Here is a 21,576-nt window from a genome sequence, read left to right as displayed (position 1 = left end):
AGGAACTGGGGTGCAGAAAAATGGCAGCAGGTGCTCTGGACTGATGAGTCAAAATTTGAAATATTTGGCTGTAGCAGAAGGCAGTTTGTTCGCCGAAGGACTGGAGAGCGGTACACGAATGAGTGTCTGCAGGCAACAGTGAAGCATGGTGGAGGTTCCTTGCAAGTTTGGGGCTGCATTTCTGCAAATGGAGTTGGGGATTTGGTCAGAATTAATGGTCTCCTCAAGCGTAAAGAAGAACAAGGATTCCTGGAAGTGATGGTATGGCCCCCACAGAGCTCTGATCTCAACATCATCGAGTCTGTCTGGGATTACATGAAGAGAGAGAAGCAACTGAGGGTGCCTAAATCCACAGAAGAACTGTGGTTAGTTCTCCAAGATGTTTGGGCCAACCTACCTGCCGAGTTCCTTCAAAAACTGTTGGCAAGTGTACCTAGAAGAATTGATGCTGTTTTGAAGGCAAAGGGTGGTCACACCAAATATGGATTTGATGTAGATTTTTCTTCTGTTCACTCACTTTGCATTTTGTTAATTGATAAATATAAACTATTAACATGTCTATTTTTTGAAAGCATTCTTACTTTACAGCATTTTTTCACACCTGCCTAAAACTTTTGCACAGTACTGTGTGTGTGTGTGTATATATATATATATATATATATATATATAACTGTATAATATATATATTATACAGTATATAAAAAAATTATTTACGTACGTACATAGTCAAGTTTACATACCCCAATGGAATTTTATAGTTTTATAGAAATTTCTGGAAAACAAAGAATTTTAGGAAAAATATTTTATAGCAAAACGTTACAAGAAATAGATGTCTACAATTATTTGCAAAACTCCAAAAATGCTAATTCAAATGTATTCATACCCTTCGATGCTGTGATAGTATTGTCTACAATGTGCTATAAATTTCAATATGATAATGCAGAACCTACATATACATATACATACACACTCACAGTTGTAGTCAAAAGTTGACATACCCCTATGGAAATGTATAAGTTCTAGAAATTTCTCGAAAAATAAATATAGGAAAAATCTGGTGTGTGTGCGTATAATAAATATATATATATATATATATATATATATATATATATATATATATATATATATATATATATATATATATATATATATATATATATATATATATATATATAAAAAGTATATATATATATATTAATTTAGCATCATGTAATCAAAATGACATTGCAAGTGTCTACCGGAAGCCATAATAGTAGTACAGTATTTCATGTTAGATTTCGAAATGTCACATTTTTCAATTTGTCAGTTTTTCATTAAGTATTTGGAGCACTACAAAGTGGTATGTAATGCAATATGTTAACGTGACATTATTCAGTAGGTATAATTATAATAATCATCATAACTAACTGAAGAAGATATTTCTTTTAAATAGTGTTTTTTTAATTCAGTGTTTCATTTATTCCTTTGACATCATTAGATTTGTGAAATAAACCTCTCTGGAATAGTGGTTAACTTTGCCAATCTTTCAGATGTAATAGTGGTGTAATGTCATGTACTGTACAAGTCCCCACAATATGAATATTCAAGAATTTACCAGAATTGACTGAAATCGGGTACAAATTTTGAATATATTAACACAGGAAATTGCAAAAAGCATTATTCAGAGTGAAGATCTTTTGATAACTGCAAGACGGAATTTATTAAAACCCTCCACCTTGAATTTTGAAAGAGAACAGGGAAAACATTTCCTACATACCCCTAGAAGACCCAAACACCCAATCCATGCTTTCCCTGTGCGTAGCCTGCTCATGCCCAGCCATCAGTGGCCATGTGCCCTCCAGTGATCCTCACAGTCAGGAGGCACAGGGAATAAAGACACAGCGGATAGAAGATGAAGACAAAATGATTATTAGGTATAGTAACTGTATAGAAATGATTCATGTATGAGACCAATCTTGTGAACTGTTGCACGTTGGAGGTCATATTTACTGAATTATTGCAATAGCTTTGTGACTTAGTAGTCAGTAAAGCTAATGGTAGTCTTCTCCATTTGTTTTCACTCTGGTCTTTGTTAGTTCCACCAATAAGAAGGTTCAGTTGATTGTGTGTGGACATGCAGCGGGTTTGATAATCCCAAACGCACAGAGCAGCTGGACCTGGCCATGTTGCACATTGGAGCCGGCTAAACAAGACACTTGCGCTTGACTGCCAGCTTTCCTTTCTAGATTAGTATGTATAGGACGCGGTGTTTTATATGTATAAGTTACAAAAAGAAGAACCGGATCACAAGAGGTGTCAACAATTGCAGAGTTTATTTTTTTTAAATGACTTTCTTCTCTCAGACAGCTCTATGTTTGCAGAGTTGGTGATTAATACTGAAAGTCCTGAAAACGTGCAGTGGCGCGGCGGAGATGAGCGCGCTGCTGGCCCAGTTGTTTTAATGTGGTTGTCTCACTGAACCAGCTTTGAACATGAAACAGAAAGGGGGCCTGATGCCAGGGCGCTGGCGAAGTTGCTACAGAAAGTTCCACTAAAGCATCTACTTTTTTTTTTTTTTTTACTAAGAAATTAAGGCAATTGGGTCATTCACATCCCCAATACCGTTCTTCAAAAATGTACGCTGTGTACTTTAGAATAATAGCGACAGGAGTAAGCAAACCTGTTGTCCTGAAGTTGATAAAGAATGGTATATTTGATTATTATTAGTTTATTTAGCAGATGCCTTTATCCAAGGCGACTTACAGAGACTAGGGTGTGTGAACTATGCATCAGCTGCAGAGTCACTTACAGTTACATCTCACCCGAAAGATGGAGCACAAGGAGGTTAAGTGACTTGCTAAGGGTCACACAATGAGTCAGTGGCTGAGCCGGGATTTGAACCGGGGACCTCCTGGTTACAAGCCCTTTTCTTTAACCACTGGACCACACAGCCTCCTGAATAAAGAAATGCAGCAGCGGTTTTAAAGGTGTCGTTTTGTTGTCCATTTTATTAAAGTCCATTCAGCAGTAGGCATTTGTGCACAGGTGCCACAGATAAAGCGATACTGTGGAATTAGCCAGGTATGGTCTCCTAGCAGTCTCCTGAAAAGAAATTCCTAGCAAATTCAGGCCCCCATCATATCAACAGCAACAGCGTATTAGAAGGCTCTACACTTTAAAGATATGAGACCTTGACTTCACAAGCACAGTAAGTTACAAGTTTATTATTAAAACGTACAGTTCTCTTAGGAATATGTGGAAGGGTTGCTTCAACATTCAGACTTAGACTGATGTTTTTTATCTAGCCAGTTCTGCCATGCTAGCTTAAGAAAGCAGAACAGAAGGCAAAACGTTTATAGTGAATTATTAGAATAGTGAGTCATCTCTTTATGAGTTGCTTTTCTTCATTTCATACAGATAAATCGAAAGTCCTGTTTCTATGCACATTCTAGTTAAAACCCTTGGAAAGGTGAACATATCTTTTAGTGGTCTAATTGGAAACTGCGACAGCGTATTTGGATCTGGTGCAGTAGAGCTGTGGTGAACTCATGCCTGCGTTAGGAATGTGCTGTTAACTCGTGACTCACTGGCAGTGTCTGAAGTGTGAGTGGAAATCTCACTACAGACAGCAGTGAGTCACGAGCGACAGGTAGAGTCAAGCTGTGCGGTGGATGTTGCTCAGCACGTCATGGACCAGAACCTAGCTGTCAGCATTCCTAACCTGAGATCATAAAGCAGTGAGGAAATAGAAAACTAAAAAAACTAACAAGCATATAGTCCATACCAATTTGGTATGTGGATTTTTTAATTATTTTTTTTATATATATATACAGTGTATATATATACAGTATATACAGACTCACTCTCTGTGTTTCCAGTCCACCTCTACGATGCTCTCCACCCCCTTGTTCAGCTCCTTCACCTGGAGGGGTACCAACAAATTTGAGCATGTCTGTATATACGCCAACTGCATGGGGGGGGGGGGGGGGGGTGATATATATAAATATTTTTTTTGGTGTATTTTCACAGTGTACAGTGGCATCAAAAGTTACCCACACATTCCCAGAATATATTTTTAAACGCATGCCGGTCACTAGAGCCGCGTTGGTCACTCTCCCACGCTGCTAAAACCCTGCCCACTTTATCGGAAACTCTGGAAATGAAACATAAGGGTAAATGTGAAGTTTATACGTAGAGTGGTAGATTTTTTTTTTCTTTTGTTCACAGAAATGTCTAGTTTTCCATCTCCAATTGCACCCTACTTTTTTTTATGACAAAATAGTTTTCAAGCCAATCTGCTTCATAAACTGTTCGTCACCAGCTCTGAAGCATTGGAAAGTGCCAGCTTGCATTTCTTTATCTTTGCAAATGTAGTCCGTTGGTGATTCATCATGAAAAGAAATAGACTTCTTTTAATTTCTTGACATTTTTTGTTGCCTTTTAAAATGGAGCTTTCCCTACGCTTAACAGCTTGCTGCTGTTTTGTTATGAGTTCATGGGGCTCCGAGTTCATTGTGAATATTTAAACTACGAACCCTGGGGCTTAATGTTAGGCCATTTCAACTATCCACCAGGGAGCCTCAAGCTGATGAGGGTTACATGTCTACATGGGACTCCAACACATACATGAACAACACGTCCATCAACACTGTTTTCCTGTCTGCCATTACCTGTAAAGCTGAAATGGAATAGACCTGTTCTGTAATGATAAATCCCCCTGATAAATCCAAAACAGGCAGTTGTCTGAAAAATGTTATGTAAAGTGTGTGTGTGTGTGTGTGTGTCTAATATATATATATATATATATATATATATATATATATATATATATATATATATATAATATATATATATATATATATATATATATATATATATATATATATATATATATATATATATATATATATATATAGGGATATATATATATATATATATATAGGTATATATATAATATATATACAGTACTGTGCAAAAGTTTTAGGCAGGTGTGAAAAAATGCTGTAAAGTAAGAATGCTTTCAAAAATAGACATGTTAATAGTTTATATTTATCACTTAACAAAATTCAAAGTGCACTATCCTTCTGTTCAATCTGGGGTCGATTTTCCTCTTGCGGCCGCGCCCAGGGAGGTTGGCTACAGTTCCATGGACCTTAAACTTCTTAATAATATTTGCAACTGTTGTCACAGGAACATCAAGCTGCTTGGAGATGGTCTTGTAGCATTTACCTTTACCATGCTTGTCTATTATTTTCTTTCTGATCTCCTCAGACAACTCTCTCATTTGCTTTCTCTGGTCCATGTTCAGTGTGGTGCACACAATGGTACCAAACAGCACAGTGACTACTTTTCTCCATTTAAATAGGCTGAATGACTGATTACAAGATTGGAGACATGTGTGATACTAATTAAAGAAACTAATTAGTTTGAAATATCACTATAATCCAATTATTTATTATCTTTTCTAAGGGGTACCAACAAATGTGTCCAGGCCATTTTAGAATATCTTTGTAGAATAAGCAATAATTCATCTCTTTTCACAGCTTCTTTGCTTTATTCTATGACATACCAAAGGCATGCAAGTATACATGATAAAATAGCTTTTAATTTCATCACTTTTCAGGAGGAATGAAGCATTATTTCAATGAGCTGTAAGGGTACCAACAAATTTGAGCACGTCTGTGTATATGTATGTGTGTATAATATATATATATATATATATATATATATATATATATATATATATATATATATATATATATATATATATATATAATATATGTGTGTATATATATATATATATATATATAGTGATTAGAAAGTTTACCACATCATGATATGGTGCGTTGATGTGGTAAGCTTACTTTCTAATCCCCCTGTATATATTGAAAAACTTCATGCGTGATTCTCTCTTCTTTTAGTATGGATGGTGGTGAATTGTTCAGCAGAATTCAAGACAGAGGGGACCAGGCATTCACTGAGAGAGGTAAGAATGTTAGTATGTAAATGATAATGTCTTGGTTTAAAACCCTGTTGCTGGTCTTTTTACATGTGCATTTAATTCCGTCTACACAGTGTTTTTTTCCTGTGAAAGCTGAACTAGCTGAAAAATGTTCTCCTTGCTCTTTTTCCAGAGGCGTCAGAGATCATGCACAGTATAGGAGAAGCAATCCAGTACCTGCATTCGATCAACATTGCACACAGAGACGTCAAGGTAACCCTTGCGCCCTCCCCGGTCTCCTCATTAAATTAATTATCTTTATTAAGCAAATCTCCTGATCTTCACCTTGTATCTCTCTTGCAGCCAGAAAACTTGCTGTATACCACAAAAAGGCCAAGCGCACTTTTAAAACTCACCGATTTCGGGTTCGCCAAAGAAACCACGACCCACAATTCCCTGGCTACTCCGTGCTACACACCTTATTACGTGGGTAAGTCAACTCTGAGTGCAGACCGGATGCATTAATAGAAGCCGCCATGTGTTATTGAATTGTAGTCCGCTGTTCTTGTTAATGCAAATTGAATGAACTTATTATTTAAAGGTGTTATAATTTAAGTATTTGCAAACATGTGCAACTTTATATACCCCACATTATTGTAATGCTGTTTTTTGTTTGTTTGTTTGTTTGTTTGTTTGTTTGTTTGTTTTTTAGCCCCAGAAGTTCTTGGGCCAGAGAAGTATGATAAGTCCTGTGACATGTGGTCCCTGGGAGTCATCATGTATATTCTGTAAGTGCAGCAGCATGGAGGGAGTGGGAGGGTGTGAGGCTCTTCAGCAGCCTTGGCGTGAATTACCTTCACACTGCATACTTTTATAACAGTGTGTCTATGATCACTCATTCAGAGCGAGTTTTGATGGATGTGTCACATTTTATATAATGTCCTCTTACACACTTCAGAAGAGCAAAATCCTGATGGAGGGTTGTTAAAGTGCTTGAAGGTAATTTACAACCTCCTTCATGTTTCTTAATGTTTTGATATTTGCGTCTCCAAAAACCTGCACCCTCCAGTGAATAAGCCCAGGGTGTAGGAATGTTGAGCCAGCCTCAGCTGGAGGGTTCTGCTGCTGTGCTGTGGCTCTGAGACTGCAGCACCTCGCGCTGTGTTCTTATCTCTTCATCGCTGTCGTCGGCTGCCTTTTAGGTGTTAACTCTTTTTTTCACCACAAAGTGTTCCAAACACGCAGCTATTCTTGTTGCTTACATCCTGGCCAGTGGTTGTTGTTAGTTTTAGATTCACTTGAAAATGTTAATAATAACTAGTATTTTTCTTTTTTTTCTCTCTCTCTTTCAGGCTCTGTGGGTACCCCCCGTTCTACTCCAACCACGGCCTGGCAATCTCCCCCGGGATGAAGAAGCGAATCCGCATGGGGCAGTATGAGTTCCCCAATCCAGAGTGGTGCGAGGTGTCCGAGGAAGGTAATGAATCCCGTTAGCTGCACTGCAAGGGCCCAAAACAGGGTGGGATCAGTCACCTGATTTTTTTCAAGTTAAAAACCATCTTATCCCTTGTTTTTTCAATTCAAATTTATTTTTGAAAAATGAATTCCCAACTCCTTCTGAAGGAATTGTTATTTTAGAGACATTCATAATAAATAATAATAAATGCATTTCCCAGTGCTGCTGGGCAGTGTCCCGCCTTCCTGACTTGTGTCTATCATTGATTAGTTCTGAATACTTTAAACCCACCCCAACTACTGAGTGACAGCACATTCCTACATTTCTATTGGAGACTCCGCTTGCGAGATGTAAAACGAGATTACAATCAGCAGTGGAGGCTTGTTAGCGGGATTTAAAGTTGTATTACAGTTAAGATACGGTGGATTTAAAACAGAATTGTGGCGAAATGTACAAAAATGCTTACACACAAAAATCCTAGAAGAATGTACCCGTGACCATAGGGATTTCGTTGTGGAAGACAGCAAAGGAAAGAAGGTACAACTTAAGTGTGCAAGTACTGTTATTGTACATATTTTGACACACAAAAAAAAAAGCTCAAGCATTTTGGAAAGTAACCGAAAATACAAATTTCATACAGTATATCAAAAACGAAAGCCCTGGGAAAAAAAAAAAAAAAAAAAAAAAAAGAAAATTTACATATCTCAAAAATAGCTAAAAATAGCCAAAAAACAGAAGCTCTAATTATAATGTAATTGCTGACATGATTTTTAACTTATTTAAAGGTTACTTTTGCAAGTTGAGTCATGTGTCGTAGTGCGGTTTGTTGAATCATTGAAATCCATCAACAATATACTGGAAATGTTCTGTAATACTCTTGTTAGCTGATAAATCATTTTCTAACGTGAGGAACCTAATAGGGGGTAAACTTCAATTCTTTGAAGTGAATTCTAGAAATGGATTCAGTCAGTCTCGTGGTTTCCTGTGAGTGAAGGTCCCCCAGCACTTCAGCTCATCAGCTTGCGATGGAGACCAATAATTTGGTCACAGTTGTGTACCTGAGATGCAGGGGGCGTGGTTTGTACGTGCAGATGACTTCGGCTCACACAATACAGATTGCATCATCTCCTAGACCACTAACCAACACGGTCAGGCATTCAAGTTCACACAGTCGCTACATGAAAAAAAATCACCTGCTAACTTCAGAACCTTTTTGTTTCTTTCCAGCTAAACAGCTGATCAGACATCTGCTGAAGACGGAACCGACACAGAGGATGACCATAACAGAGTTCATGAACCACCCCTGGATCAATGTAAGGCTCTGCACACCGTAGATGCCCTTTAAAGTGGTCCTCAGCACTATCTGGCAGGCACACACTCCTAAGGGAAGCACCCTTATATAAGTTTACCATGGTATTTTTGCATGGTATTTCTGCAGTTTTGGTGTCTAAAAGTTCTACCCTACATTTTAATGAAACATTGCATTAATATTTATTGCATTGATGTTATTTCTGATGCTGTAAATGCTGCTTCTGATGCCTGATGAGCTGAACTATTTTAAACAATTTTGTCAATTTCAGTTTTGCTGAATCTATGCACAGGCATTTGTTATAATATGCTAATACCAATAAGAGGTAAACAACAAAAAAAGTGTTTTATAAGCTTGGCTGATGTTCTGTGTGTTTTCAGCAATCAATGGAGGTGCCACAGACCCCGCTGCACACCAGCCGAGTGCTGAAGGAGGAGAAAGATCTGTGGGAGGATGTGAAGGTGAGTGGAGGAGCCTGTTTACTGGGCATGGTCCTGATGGGGAGGGGTGGTTCAGACTTATGAGTCCACATCACAGCAAACTGCATGAGCTCAGACCTACACAGCCAGCTTATGAGTCCACATCACAGCAAACTGCATGAGCTCAGACCTACACAGCCAGCTTATGAGTCCACATCACAGCAAACTGCATGAGCTCAGACCTACACAGCCAGCTTATGAGTCCACATCACAGCAAACTGCATGAGCTCAGACCTACACAGCCAGCTTAAGAGTCCACATCACAGCAAACTGCATGAGCTCAGACCTACACAGCCAGCTTAAGAGTCCACATCACAGCAAACTGCATGAGCTCAGACCTACACAGCCAGCTCTATTGAGATCCACCCATAGTTTGAACAGCTCGCCCTCAGTTTTGAAAGAAAATTGCATGGATATTTGCATTATAAATCTGCATGCTGTGAATATGAGCCATCCAAATGCCAACCTTCTAAGAGAAATCTATAGGAAACTTGAGTAAACAAACACATCTAATGTCTTCATAAGTATTACGTAGACTACACTATTATTAGTATTTATTTTTTAGCAGACTCCCTTATCCAGGGTGACTTACAATTGTTACAAGATATTACATTATTTTTACATACAATTACCCATTTATACAGTTCGGTTTTTACTGGAGCAATCTAGGTAAAGTACCTTGCTCAAGAGTACAGCAGCCGTGTCCCCCACCTGGGATTGAATCCACAACCCTCTGGTCAAGAGTCCAGAGCCTTAACCACTACTCCACATTGCTGCCCGGTATTGTCACCTATAATGTGTTCGTATGCTTGGTGGTTGGTTTTATTTAGCAATGGAAGAAAGGGGGTTTGGTTTGGGCGGGTAGAACTCATCCATTGAAACTGTTGAATATAGTTTGAATGGGATGTATTTTTTTATTATTTTTTTAAAATTTTTTTGTATTTCCTCCGATCATGATTTTATTTTAATTTTAGAAATGGAGAAGTTTTCCTACCAAAACTTATAAAATAGATCTAGACAGGAAACTTAACATGGTGCAATTACACACGCAGGGATATGATGGTTTTTAAAGTCTGTCTTTGTTGGATTGTGTTTTAGGAGGAAATGACAAGTGCCTTGGCTACCATGAGAGTTGATTACGAGCAGATTAAAATCAAGACAATTGAAGACTCCTCCAATCCACTGCTGATGAAGAGACGCAAGAAGGCGAGCAACCCCCAGACGCAATCCCCCAGCCATTGAGGAGCCCCCACTCCCACTACCATGAGAGAGACACACCAAGGAAGCAATAATAATAATGATCGGGAACACTGCGCCCTGACAGGGAAGAGGAAACGCGTGCATGATGGATTTCACTCAAGAAATTTCATTAAAAAAAAAAAAAAAAAGTTTTTTATTTTATTTTTTTATTTTAGCTTTTTTTTTTTTTTGGTTTCCTCCTTCAAAGAAAAAGAAACAAAGAAAGCACTCTTACAACTAAAATTTAAATACATTTTAGAAAATAGAGGAGGATGGAGGATTGAAGAAGAAAATCGACTAAAACAAAATGCCTAGTTTTAAAAACAAACAAACAAAAAAACCTTATTTTTAAAATTCTATTTTAATAATGTGCTTGTTTTGCAAACACAACTCCTTCTGAGGAATAAAATGGTTTCCTGCTCTCCAGAAGGTAACAAAATCATCTTCGAGGAAATCTAAAGAGCACTGTTGTAAAGTAGTCCCAAAAATTCACTGCTTATCTTTAATATTACAACGTATTTTCTTTTTTAAAAGCCTCAATCCCCACCCAAAAAAAGACCTTCCAGAGCGAAGTAGATCCAGATATTAATGTGTTTTTTTAATGGTCAATGAATGTAGAAACGCTCTTTAATTTAATGGTGGTAAATCTCTTAAGGCTTTGACTACCACCACACCCAAAGCCAAGCTCACAACGACTCCCTGCTGAAACTTATTGTCCCAGCAAGGAACCCCCCCCTCCTCCACCCCCCCGAAGTCTGGACCAGCCCCCTCCCACACAGCTGAGCCTGTCAAGCCTAGTGGCTTATGCGAGAGTTATTGACCAAGGTGGAAGGACTGCAGATCTATACTAGCACTCTTGTGATGTTAAGGGAAACAATAACCCCTTCAAAGGGGCGGGGGTTGTTTTTTGTTTTTTGATTTTTTTTTGTTTGTTTTTAATTTCTATTTGTTTGTATCTATAGAACTGGAGGGGATTCCCGAACATATACCGCATATTCCAGTTGCTCTCGGATCAAAACAAACCTACAAAGCATCACGTTTTTAATTGTAGTTTTTTTTTTTTTTTAATGAGCCCCCCCAACTGAAAATAAGTATTTTAAGCATTAATTGCGGTTATTATAAACATTCTTCACGCAGTAGTATTTAAAAATATAAATCGAGATATCTGAAGGACATTGGACCTTGGTGGGGCGTTCATGTTAAGTCTGTGTATTGTCCATATTGGTTTCAAAATCCTACTAAAGGTCCTGTGTAAAATCTGCTGGCGACAGGGTATGTTCAGTGTCCTCTTTTCGCCTTCTTTTTCTATTTTTAAGTCCTGTAGTGGAATGTGAGCCAGAGGGCATTTCGGTACTTCTTGTAGAGGGTTATTTCCACTACAGTTTGTCGTCTGCATTCTCGTGCCGTAGATTAAAACCGTTTTGAGTACCTGCTGGTACTTTTTAATTTTTTTTTTTTTTTGTTGTTGTTTGTTTTTCAAATGTATAAAAGCACATATTCAGTTTTGTTTTATGTCAAACTGCTGTACTAATGTTAAGGTCTGCTTCTACTTTGGATTAAAACACTTTTAAAAAAACCAACAAAACAAAACCTAACCCTAATGTAAATGACACGTGTGTCTTATTTTTCTAGCTGACTTTTGCTACACTTCTATGCACACATTGGAAATGACTGCTATTGGTAATCTTATGAGTAACCAGAGGAGGGCGTAGGTTGTAAAGCCCAGCATTATTTATTTGTGCATCTTAGGCAAGTAAATAAGCATTAGTGCAAATATATCGTGTACCTGTATACATCAGAGTATTTAATAAATCGCACATGTTTTAAATAATAAAATTGACATGCAGTCAACTGCCTCCATCCACAAAACATGCACTTTATTCAGTAGATTTATAATTCTTTTCTCTCATTGGGTCTCATTGAGGGGGGCTAAGAACCTATCTGCACTTGTTTCACTTCAAGCCTTGCCAGAATTCCAAGTCTTTCCAGTTCTGTCTTGATCTAGTTACAGCCTGCTGTGCCTCGTGCACGACGCGATATAGAAATAGAGATTCACAGACGGGCTCTTTCAACAGTCCTGGCCCAAGACAAACGGGAACCACTGTGGGCCCCAACTTTTGAAACTCCCAATGAAATCACCGGGTGAGCCATCCTGTGGTGTGTACTGCACCAGAGACTTTGTGGATGCCACGTACTGTACCTACGCTGGGATGTGTTGCACCGATATTAATATGAACCCTGAAGAAGGAAAGTGCAGCTGTGTTCTTATGGAACATGCTGCATGTTAAACTGCATTTCTGACACAGAATTTCAACTTCATTGAGGATTATTTTTTTATGTCATAAGGTGGCACCCCAAACCTGATTGAGTTTAAGAAATGAATAGCAGCCCCCAGCTCGTGGAATTACCAGGGATTAGACCCATTTCCCATCATGAACGAAGCTTACCGAACCTGACGGTATAATGTCTTTCGTTTTGGGTCGTAGTGCCGAGTTACGGCGCCTGTTTTGATTGAAACCTTGAACAAAACCTAAAAGGGGGATTTTGTATTGATAATGAAAGTATCACAATCCCCCCCCCCCACACCCATTTCCTCAGCGTCAGCCTTGGCATCACTTTTATTCAACTGGGCAATTCTGTGAACACTGATCCAAATCAAAAATAACCCCTCTGTGGCGCTCTGCTGGTTTCTGATCAAAGTAAATGATTGCATGGCGCTAATTGGACCTTGACACACCTGAGTAATTGTAATGAAACCATTTAATTGATCAATTGCATTTCAATTACACTCTTTTCTATGGTGTAAATCCCAATCAAATAAAAAGTTAGCGACATGCAAACGCGTTCCAAAACTACATAGTCGAGGAGAAACTACTTACAGATCTGCGATCTCAGCTGCTGTGGCCCTGGACAGCGAAGTCAAAATATTTTTTTAGACTAAACAGTTTTACAATCTCAACGCCGGTTTCAGCTTTGCTTAACAAACTGTATTCTAATTTTCATTTTCTAAAATAAAATAGAAACACGCATACCAAGGATTGCAAAGACCATGGGATCGCAGTACTTGAGCACCTACCCCACTTAACTGTTCCCGATCTTCAACCACTTTTAGTGCCCTGTTTATATTCGTTACAGATTCGTTTCTGTGTTTATACCTGTGGTTATTGCTGGGTTATTTAGAATAAATAGAGTGAATGTGTGTAGTAGTTTGTTACTTTTTACTATAATTTGTAATTACTGCAGCAGAAATGTCATTTCAGCAAACAGTGCTGCTGCAATTTGTAATTATAATTGATCCCAGGTCTGTAAAAACCAAAAATAAACAGTAGCACTAAACCCACAGGGATGACTCCAGCACTCCCTGTCTGTTAATCTGTATATCAGCGCTAAACCCACAGCGATGACTCCAGCAGTCCCTGTCTGTTAATCTGTATATCAGCACTAAACCCACAGCAATGACTCCAGCACTCCCTGTCTGTTAATCTGTATATCAGCGCTAAACCCACAGGGATGACTCCAGCAGTCCCTGTCTGTTAATCTGTATATCAGCGCTAAACCCACAGGGATGACTCCAGCACTCCCTGTCTGTTAATCTGTATATCAGCGCTAAACCCACAGCGATGACTCCAGCACTCCCTGTCTGTTAATCTGTATATCAGCGCTAAACCCACAGGGATGACTCCAGCACTCCCTGTCTGTTAATCTGTATATCAGCGCTAAACCCACAGGGATGACTCCAGCAGTCCCTGTCTGTTAATCTGTATATCAGCACTAAACCCACAGCGATGACTCCAGCACTCCCTGTCTGTTAATCTGTATATCAGCGCTAAACCCACAGCGATGACTCCAGCACTCCCTGTCTGTTAATCTGTATATCAGCACTAAACCCACAGCGATGACTCCAGCACTCCCTGTCTGTTAATCTGTATATCAGCGCTAAACCCACAGGGGTGACTCCAGCACTCCCTGTCTGTTAATCTGTATATCAGCGCTAAACCCACAGGGATGACTCCAGCACTCCCTGTCTGTTAATCTGTATATCAGCGCTAAACCCACAGCGATGACTCCAGCACTCCCTGTCTGTTAATCTGTATATCAGCACTAAACCCACAGGGATGACTCCAGCACTCCCTGTCTGTTAATCTGTATATCAGCGCTAAACCCACAGGGATGACTCCAGCAGTCCCTGTCTGTTAATCTGTATATCTCTCCAAGATGTTTTTCTACATGGTGTAATCTGGGGGTTTTCTGCATTGAAATTGTTGATGCAGGATGCCTGTAGACAGTTGCATCGTGACCAGTTGTGATTCATGTGATTTGAGGTTTGGACACTTGACCGTGGTACTTCAAAGACTAATATTAGGAACAGGTGCCTCAGAGTGATTCACGTTCTCTAATATAGAATAAAATGTGTCTCATAAATCAGTATTGGTAAACAAGTGTTTGGGCACTTCCCAGCCAGTATTACTCACTGTTATGTTTGTGTAATAGGATAGAAAGTGACAGTATGGACTGCCCTGCCATTTTGGGGTAAATTTACTCTCCTCTTTGTCACACATTATGCAATTGCTGGTCCTGAGAGTTTTTGATATGAGGGAGTTCTAGGACTGTGAGCATGTATTATTAATCATGGCTCTTTCTCTTTGGCAACACCCCAGACAAAAGTTGCTACCCAGGAAAATGTCTGTAGAGTAACAGGCAGTGTGCTTTACACTTGAAACCACACAGTGACTGAACAGACTTTCCATAAACGTCTTGCTGAGAACAGCACCCCTGGATCGTTTCAAAAAGTCACTGGATATGCTTTGAGAGATGTGAGAACGAATTGAAACGGCTGCATAAAACACTATAACCTTAGTTGCGGTGCTGCACATTTAAGAAAGATTACATGATTAATATGTGCATGGAGATTTATCAGCTGTGTAGCTTTGAATTCTTTGAGTCATTCATCATCAAGTGGTGCATACAGTACTGTAGGTGTGTTGATAAAAGCGTGCATGCTGAAGGCATTGAGTGTGCAGGGAATGGGTGTTGTTTTGCCCTATGGAGGAAGCCGTCCAAAACGAAACCTACATAAACAAGGTTTTAGTGTTTACAATCAGTGACGTGAGCAAGTCGAAGGAAGTCACCTCTCAGCGTACAGTCCTGTTTCCACGAGGCACATACATTTCCACAGCAAAAAAAAAACAAACAAAAAAAAACGTTCCTAAACGCTTTTTAATTGAAATGAACAAAACCAGAAAACCGAAACCGAAACCCAGTAGAGCAGGTAGCAATGCCAGTAAATACCTTGACAGACTTTCAGAACAAACCCTATTTGTTTTGACTGTGGTTATATAGATGTTGCCTGCAGTCATTAATGGTTTTATTTTTTCTGCAATTACTCTGTTGTCAAACAGTTAAAGGTGTGAATTTCCTTAATGGAATATTTCAGAAAGTTGTTGACTTATAAACCCATGTTGACAATATCAGCTCTATATGGACTTCCTTTGACATCTTCTTTGATGTCTCCCATTGAAGGCCTGGTCTTGATTAGCTTCTGGGATCTGGTGTTTTTTGTTACAGAAGAATTGTTTGCTGAAATCGCAATTGCAATGCTATTGTGTTAAATTGCAGCTGGTTACAATTATGCTGCAGTCATTGCAATTATAATTTCAAGGACACTAAAAAGTTACATAAACAGCTACAGACATGAACAGGTTTACTTTGTTTATTCTACCAAGCAGTAATCACAGTTACAAATACAGGAACATTATATGCAACGAATATTTTTCAACAAATGGGGTAACTAAAAGTGGCTGAAAATACCAGAAAGTTCGCTCAATGTAAAACACAGCATGGAACTGTGAATGATTAAGCTTGGAAAGGTGTGCAATTGAACTCTAATTGTCAAGGTTCGATTTACAATCACATTGTAATTGCAATGAATTACAAATGACACCATTACAATTGTGATTCAGCCCAGGTCTTGGTGTTCCACGGGCTGTGCAGTTTCTCTAGGATGAATTTAATCTGATCGCTTTATGAATGCCTTCCTAGCCTGTGACTACATACAAGCTTTCCCATGCGCTTTGTGAAAAGCGTGTTTACAAATTACTGTTATCTTGGCGAGAGCCGAGTTCAAATCAGCATGAAGTTTTAACATCTACTCTCGTGTAATGGAAATCATAATTACCACTTTCAAACGCCCACTCTGTCAACAACCAGTATATACATTAGTGTATACATTTACGTTTCAAAATGAGTTGCGCGGCACACTGCTGTGTTACAAGTAATTACTGTACTAAGAAGATGAGATTTGTTTGTATTCCTGGCAGGCCTGTGACTTCGTTTTATGAACAGATGTGTGTTGTTTCTTTTCAGCGGAGTTCAAAGGTTGTCTGACAACGTCCCTTTTTTATTGTTTGCATGTTATGTTTTAAGAAAATAATCCTCATGTTTTGCTGATTGCCTTCAACTCAAAATCAAGAGTGGTGAGATCAACTACATTTCAGTTAATTCAATTAACCAGCTGTAAGGTTGTAAGTGAATAAAATATGTAAGTACTAAAATTGACTTTCTGACAAATGTATGATAAGCAGTTTAACCAGAAGTCTTCATTACAATCTTAATGATGTTCAGTCTTTATTACGAGCCAGTCAAGGGACCAGCAACTTGTGACATCAATACAGAGGTGGTCTTAACATAGAAGTAGTTGGACCAAATTAAAACCCAAAGTTTTGAAATGTGAAAATGAACTTCAAGAAGCAATACTATGTTATTTCTTAGAGCTCAAGACAGTGTGTGGTTTTTTTTATTTATTTTTTATTTTTTGGAGAGAGAAGACAATCTTGAATCTTTATCAGGACATGCTGGTCTTGGTAGCATTTCAACACTGGTTTGGGAGCGATTTTGAAATATACAGTTTGCTCTCAGCAGTGGGCATTTAGCAAACCATGGGCCTTGTGACAAGATGGTGCCAGTGGTGGATGGTAAACAAGAAAGTCAGAGACAGTAGGTTGCAGTTTTATGCGCCATACAAAATATACCTCATAGAGAGCAATCAAGGGTTAAACAAAACAATCACGCAACACAAATGACCAAAGAAAATCCTCACCCACGTAAAAACTATCACAGTGCACTGGAAACCAGCACAGGAGCATGTCTCCCTCCCTCACTGCTTTTAGCTCCCTTTTATATCATGTGGCTGTTCCCAACTAGCACACATTCTTTTTTAAAATAAAGATTAAATAAAGGGGCATTCAGAACAAAAAATAGGAGGCGCTTTTTTACACAGAATTATGAGAGTCTGGAACCAACTCCCCAGTAATGTTGTTGAAGCTGACACCCTGTGATCCTTCAAGAAGCTGCTTGATGAGATTCTGGGATCAATAAGCTACTAACAACCAAACAAGTAAGATCGACCGAATGGGGCCTCCTCTCGTTTGTAAACTTTCTCATGTTCTTATGTATTTGGCAGGGATAGGAATTGACCCTATCCCTGAACACAACAAACATACAAACCAAAAACTATTTCCAAGTAGGGCTCTGCCCTGCCACAGTCCTATTTATCTAAAAGGTGATTAATAAAGTCATTTTTTAATGATTTAAAGAGCGGAGTTATTAAGATCATACAGCTATGGACAACATTTTTGCAGCACCCTATAGAATTAAAACATTTTGCTTCATAAAGTCGAATGAAACCTTCTGAATAATGTTATGTCATGTTATTATTCCACATACTTACAAAACTGAAAAATGTGACATTTCAATGTAGACGTTTGTGATATAATTTTGTAGTTTCTTTGATTACATGATGATAAATAAAATATCTAAATTATGTTACTATAGTTTATTTTTATTTTTATTATGTCTCAATCCTGAAATTCTAAGGTGATGCAAAACTGTTTTCCATATCTGTAGACTACATAATCGGAGTCTGGCTCTGGAGAAGGCAGGTTGCAGCTGGTTAGTTCCTGTTAAAACTGCACAGTAATAATCATTATTACAGAGAAAACAGAACCACATCAAACTGCATGGAGAGAGCCATCAGATTTGATGTGTTATTTGTGTTTACACAATTAGTCATATTCCTCTGAATCACAAAGCACTCCTCAGATTAACGTGTTAACAGCAATGTCCAAAATTCTATGACTCTGTCCTACGTTCTGTGCTGTATGAGTAAAAGAAGACGCAGCCTGCTTCTAATAAGCTGCCAGTATTTAAGAGGAAGATCTTGACTGTCACATGATCAGCTACTATTGACAATTAGTCAGGATCTCTGTTACTCAATATTGCTGTTATTATTATTATTATTATTATTTATTTCTTAGCAGACGCCCTTATCCAGGGCGACTTACAATTGTTACAAGACATCACATTATACATTATTTCACATACAATTACCCATTTATACAGTGGGGTTTTTACTGGAGCAATCAAGGTAAAGTACCTTGCTCAAGGGTACAACAGCAGTGTCCCCCCACCAGGGATTGAACCCACAACCCTCCGGTCAAGAGTCCAGAGCCCTAACCACTACTCCACACTGCTGCCCGCTGTTGATATTTAGCCATCCCTATTGTGTTTGTTTCCGAATAAGACACTGAAACTATGTCATTACTTACTGTAGAAGTTGTCTTGAAGTTATTTAGTGTTGACAGAGTTCAAATGTTCAAATACTAATCATACAAACAAGTAGGATCCCTTACGTTAATTATTATTATTTGTTTATTTAGCAGACGCCTTTATCCAAGGCAACTTACAGAGACTAGGGTGCGTGAACTATGCATCAGCTGCAGAGTCACTTACAACTACGTCTCACCTGAAAGACGGAGCACAAGGAGGTTAAGTGACTTGCTCAGGGTCACACAATGAGTATTCTGAAATATTTATTTGTACCAGGGGCATCTATACTGTATTACACTCTATACACACACACACACACACACACACACACACACACACACACACACGACACACTGCTTTGGAAGAGACTTCATTCTCACTGCAGTTTCTATCTCAGGCATGCTGTACCAAGTTTTGTTCAATTCCCACATAAACTACGATGTGCTGCAGCCAAACAGCAAAAGTGTAGGCTTTGATCCACCTTGGTAAGCGGAAAAAGACTAAACCACATCAAAACCGCAGCACAGATGAATGAAGCAACGCTGAGTTCACCAAACTGTACAGTTTGGCACCATTTCAGCAGGCTGCATGGGCTGCTTCTGACAGAATGCAGTGCTGCAGCCAGTATGTTGAGGTCTAAGCTGTGGCTCTTAACAGCACAGTTGATGGAACACTCTAATGAGTATCAGATTGTATTCAATTGATTCCTATTATCCTGGGGTAACATGACACAAAGCTAAACAACCGATTTCTGACTTTCTTTTTAAAACAAGGAAAAAGACCCAAGGACCTTGTTTGTAATAGCTATACCCAGAGGAGGCATTGCATGTGCCTGGAGAGAACAGCCTCCCTTGCAGGTATAAATCAGTGTCTTACATATATTGAATGCCTGTAAGCTCCGTGTTCGCTAGATGTACCCTTTGATATATCAGAAAGATTTATCTCCCTGTTGCAAACCATTTCCTCAAAGCAAAAGGGATGTTGTGGCAAATGTCTAAACCCTGTATGGGCAGAATGCAGTACACACCTACAAGTGTATATGAACACAGGATGCACATAGTCTTACAGTGCATCTTTAAACAGGGCAGATTAATGAGTATAAGATTTGCTGTATCTGTAAAAGGGGAATCAAGTTGTATTGCAGAATTTCTTTGAAGGGATTTGGTCATCTCTCCTGCTGGTTACAACACAAACGAATGTAAATGAACTGCTCGTTTCACCCAGCTCTATTTAAATACTTTATTTTTAAGTGCAAAGATGTAACAGGAAATAATTGCATCAAAAAAAGGGTATTAAAAGTATCGCTTATGTATATGTACAAATATGATACACATAATGAAAAACGAAGCGAACTGAGACAAGTACCTGTGTAAGGTTTAAACGAAGGTAAACATGGAATTAACCACTTTGTTACGCAATAAGGGTGAGATCAAGCCATGTGTCAAATTGTATTATTTCCAGATACCCACATTACATTCTGCATTGAACGTCATTGTTGGATACAGTAACGAGGCACTAGCATTAACAGAGATCAGGCAATTGATCAAGTTATCTTTCCACTGGGAGAGAGCCTGGGACACTACACAGATGCTCCCGATGATCTCGAGGTATTTGAAGCTTCAGTCTGTGTTGCCTCTATGCCTAGTATTTATACTCCAGTTGGCTGAGAGGTGGCGTGACTACAGTTTGTTTCTGTTATCTTAGTAGTTATAATTGTCAGCATTATGAGTTATTCAGCTGCTACACCACTCGGGTGCAACCAACCACTAACTACTCTATTTTCCAAGGCTGACTGTTGACCTTAGTTCTCCTTCCCCATACATTTCTGCACACACCTTATTACTCAACATTCAACTCTACTTCTGATAAAGCCACCTCAGCAAACTGTTTTGTTGCCATTCACTCAAATCATTTCTCTACACCTGCAGTTAAACTGCAGCTTTAACTACACCTTTTTCTGCATCTCATTTTTGTAATTTTCGGAAGCCCTGAACCGCAGAGATATTCCCCTTCATTTTTCACTGTGCCGTATAAGGCTACAGATTTTAAAAGAAATGACAGCAATCTCAAAACTTGGGCATGTTTTTTTTTTAAATTTTTTTTATTAACGTCACAGTTTTCTGAAGCTCAATAGAAGCGCTACACTGATGTCGTGGCAAATGCAATAGATTCCGACAACATTACTGTACAAGTATTCCACGTCATAACAGTTCTCAACCTGCTGTTTATTCCTGCTGGGCCATGTATTTTTCTTAGAGCTTTACTAATATCAGAGGGTGAATGCACACGGTTTTCGGGTTTCATTTGACCACAAGGTCTGTCTGGTTTGGGTAGCGCAGCTTCAGATTTTACTGTTATGATTGAATTCCTGTCAGGTATGTATATGCATTGTTAGGTGGGTTGAAAATTATTTACCGTATATGAGCGTCAGAAAGATATGACAAGACACCTGAAAATTACTATATGATGTAGTCGCCTGCAGGAACAGTTTAGTCATCTAATAACATGTAGTTAATAATATTGGAAGTGGTTGTTACACCTCATATGATTATTTTTCTGCTTGTTATTG

General features: G+C 38.7%; 1 protein-coding gene across 1 annotated transcript in view; it reads left to right on the top strand.

The window, feature by feature from the left end:
- The window catches only part of LOC117394845 (MAP kinase-activated protein kinase 2), a 46,604-nt gene extending 34,600 nt beyond the window's left edge, over nucleotides 1-12,004 (top strand). Inside the window, exons 3-10 of the mRNA XM_059004726.1 lie at nucleotides 5,901-5,965; nucleotides 6,114-6,193; nucleotides 6,284-6,410; nucleotides 6,633-6,708; nucleotides 7,273-7,397; nucleotides 8,604-8,689; nucleotides 9,066-9,146; nucleotides 10,263-12,004. Of these exons, the coding sequence (XP_058860709.1) occupies nucleotides 5,901-5,965; nucleotides 6,114-6,193; nucleotides 6,284-6,410; nucleotides 6,633-6,708; nucleotides 7,273-7,397; nucleotides 8,604-8,689; nucleotides 9,066-9,146; nucleotides 10,263-10,406 (784 nt within the window). The 3' untranslated portion in view covers nucleotides 10,407-12,004. The remainder of the gene's footprint in view (nucleotides 1-5,900; nucleotides 5,966-6,113; nucleotides 6,194-6,283; nucleotides 6,411-6,632; nucleotides 6,709-7,272; nucleotides 7,398-8,603; nucleotides 8,690-9,065; nucleotides 9,147-10,262) is intronic.
- The last annotated feature ends 9,572 nt before the right edge of the window (nucleotides 12,005-21,576 follow it).

Source organism: Acipenser ruthenus, chromosome 30, assembly GCF_902713425.1.
Source record: "Acipenser ruthenus chromosome 30, fAciRut3.2 maternal haplotype, whole genome shotgun sequence".
Taxonomy (NCBI): domain Eukaryota; kingdom Metazoa; phylum Chordata; class Actinopteri; order Acipenseriformes; family Acipenseridae; genus Acipenser; species Acipenser ruthenus.
Note: the sequence above shows the minus strand (reverse complement) of the source record. Positions and strands in the feature narration are given on the sequence as shown.